Source organism: Piliocolobus tephrosceles, unplaced genomic scaffold, assembly GCF_002776525.5.
Source record: "Piliocolobus tephrosceles isolate RC106 unplaced genomic scaffold, ASM277652v3 unscaffolded_5094, whole genome shotgun sequence".
In the NCBI taxonomy this organism is placed as follows: Eukaryota; Metazoa; Chordata; class Mammalia; order Primates; family Cercopithecidae; genus Piliocolobus; species Piliocolobus tephrosceles.
The window spans coordinates 1-2,226 of record NW_022332157.1 but is presented as its reverse complement, the minus strand read 5'-3'; the positions used below and the strand labels follow the sequence as shown (position 1 = coordinate 2,226).

The following is a 2,226-nucleotide window of genomic DNA, read 5'->3' as shown; positions in this document are numbered from 1 at the left end:
GGCTGAAGAGGGAGCATCGCTTGAAATCAGGAGGCAGAGGTTGCAGTGAGCTGAGATCGCACCACCGCACTCCAGCCTGGGCGACAGAGCAAGACTCTGTGTTCCTTTGTCTGAGATAGGTATCAGGGGCCTCTGAGGCCAGCAGACGCCCTCTGTGATTGGCTGACATGATGCCAAGCAACAGGATCATCCAATCACCTTCAATGGAGGGAGGATTGTTGACAGCCTCCCTGGGTGATACTTCATCCAATCAGATGTCGAGTTGGACTATGACGTAGAGCCACACGGCCATACCAAAGTGCCCGGCTTCCCTGGTCCACAACCGTCACAGTCTGGTCTTCCCGTCTAATGGCCGCTGCCTCCGCCATGGCTGAGGCTTCCTCTAAGACGACCTCTGAGGAAGACCAGAGCATCCAAGAGCCCAAAGAGGCCAACTCCACGACCGCCCAGAAGAAGAGGCGAGGGCTCCGAGGTTCCCGCAGGCGCCATGCCAACCGCCGCAGGGACAACTTCGGGGACAGCTTTGCCGCCTATTTCCCTCAGGTGCTGAAGCAGGTTCACGAGGGCCTCAGCCTTTCCCCTGAGTCCGTGAGTGTCATGGATTCTATGGTCCATGACATATTGGACCGCATTGCCACCGAGGCTGGTCGCCTGGCCCGCTACGCCAATCGTGTGACCATCACCTCCCGGGACATCCAGGTGGCCGTGCGCCTACTGCTGCCGGGGAAGATGGGCAGGCTCGCTGAGGCCCAGGGCACGAATGCCACCCTCAGGTACACCAAAAGCAAGTGAGCTGTCTCAGGAGCGCCTGAGCACCCGGGAAACCCAAAGGCTCGGTTCAGAACCTCTGTGCGTGGCCCTAAAGACCAGTGGCCCGCCAAGGTGGGGAACCCCACCGGAGGTTGGGGTGGGTGGCATCCTGGGGGAGTGGCCACCTGGCTATGCTCCAAGGAAAAGTAGGGGGTGTTTCCGTGATCGGGTTTCATTTCCTCAGTTTCCTAAATGGCCGTTTTTATTAGTTATCTTTCTTGGTTAATTTAAGATGATATTATGAAGGTACTGACGTTTACCTTTTTCACTCTCATTCTCCTACGACTGTATGGTGGAATTTTCCAGAACTTCATTATGTGCGATATGGCAACAGAGAAAGTGAATATGCTGATATAAGAAGAGAGGTAACCCTCCTAAACGTGTTCAGCACCTCCCTCATCATGAACCCACGTAAATAAGCAAGCGAGGCCCAGTTACAGTGTATATATAGCTAAATAAAATTTTCAAGAATCCGTTCGTTTTTCAGCTTCCCCGACTCTGAGATCACTATTGCAATTCATTCTCTCTTTGCTCTGACAATAATTTTTTCATTTCTTTTTAACAGAAACCTTCCTTACGTCCAGGTATGTGTCAGTAGGATTACTGAGTGTCCACGGAAACAGCTCATGCCTTAGTGTACAGTGGTGCAGCCAATGAGTGACCTGCAGTCTATGAGCAACGGTCATTGTCCCCAATGTTGGGGGGAGTGACCCAAGCTCAACCCACAGCAGCCTTCCTGCGGTATTCAACCTGGTGTTTAAAGGAACGGCAGTGTGATTCTTTACCTGATGTTTTTGTTTGCAGTGTTTGTAATCATGGTCTTTTAGGGCTATGAATCCAAAGCCAAGATTAATCTATGTTCCTTGTCCCTAACATCAAGTCATACAGAGCATTGGCAGCCATTAGCAGAAGTCAGATAGTGCTTATTTCCTCAAGAGATTGGCATATTAATATTCTTGTTAATATTAACATAGACTACCATTCATTGTGCTCTCTTCTGGGTCCCAAGTCTTGGTATTTTTAGCAGTTTTTTCTATAAGTGTGTTGCTGAATTTCAGAGCAGGTGCTGACTTTCCCATTGCTTTCCTTTTCAATTGATTTCCAGTCCCCGAGGATGTGGACAAGAGAACATACTCTGGGACTGCAACCCACAGGAATTTATGATGTTGTGCCTTGAAACTAAATCTATGGCCATTTTTGTTAAATGTTTCCTGTGAACTTTGAAACATCTCATAAACACCCCTTCTCCTTCATATGTAAAAACCAGTAAAGGATGGCACTCTCAGTCAAACCATGAAACAAAAGCTGGATAAATGCCAAAAACCAAAATTTTCTTGAACCCATCCGAAGTGGGAAACAACCACCCCAGAGGGCCCAACACATAGCCACATAGATTATTCCACCATTTAAAGAGGA

At 49.0% G+C, this 2,226-nt stretch overlaps 1 protein-coding gene across 1 annotated transcript; it reads left to right on the top strand.

Moving 5' to 3' along the window:
- Positions 1-296: 296 nt before the first annotated feature.
- LOC111532193 (histone H2B type F-M) lies at positions 297-2,226 on the top strand. Its single transcript, XM_023199412.2, has 3 exons — positions 297-773; positions 1,117-1,175; positions 1,376-2,226. The coding sequence occupies exons 1-2, from the start codon at positions 349-351 to the stop codon at positions 1,151-1,153; spliced, it is 462 nt and encodes a 153-aa protein (XP_023055180.1). The 5' UTR covers positions 297-348; the 3' UTR covers positions 1,154-1,175; positions 1,376-2,226.

What these genes read in the sequence shown, in the direction of transcription:
- LOC111532193 (XM_023199412.2), top strand. Translation starts at nt 349, where the DNA reads ATGGCCGCTGCCTCCGCCATGGCTGAGGCTTCCTCTAAGACGACCTCT. An exon ending in GGCACGAATGCCACCCTCAG is followed by an intron (nt 774 to 1,116) that starts GTACACCAAAAG and finishes GGAATTTTCCAG; the next exon opens with AACTTCATTATGTGCGATAT.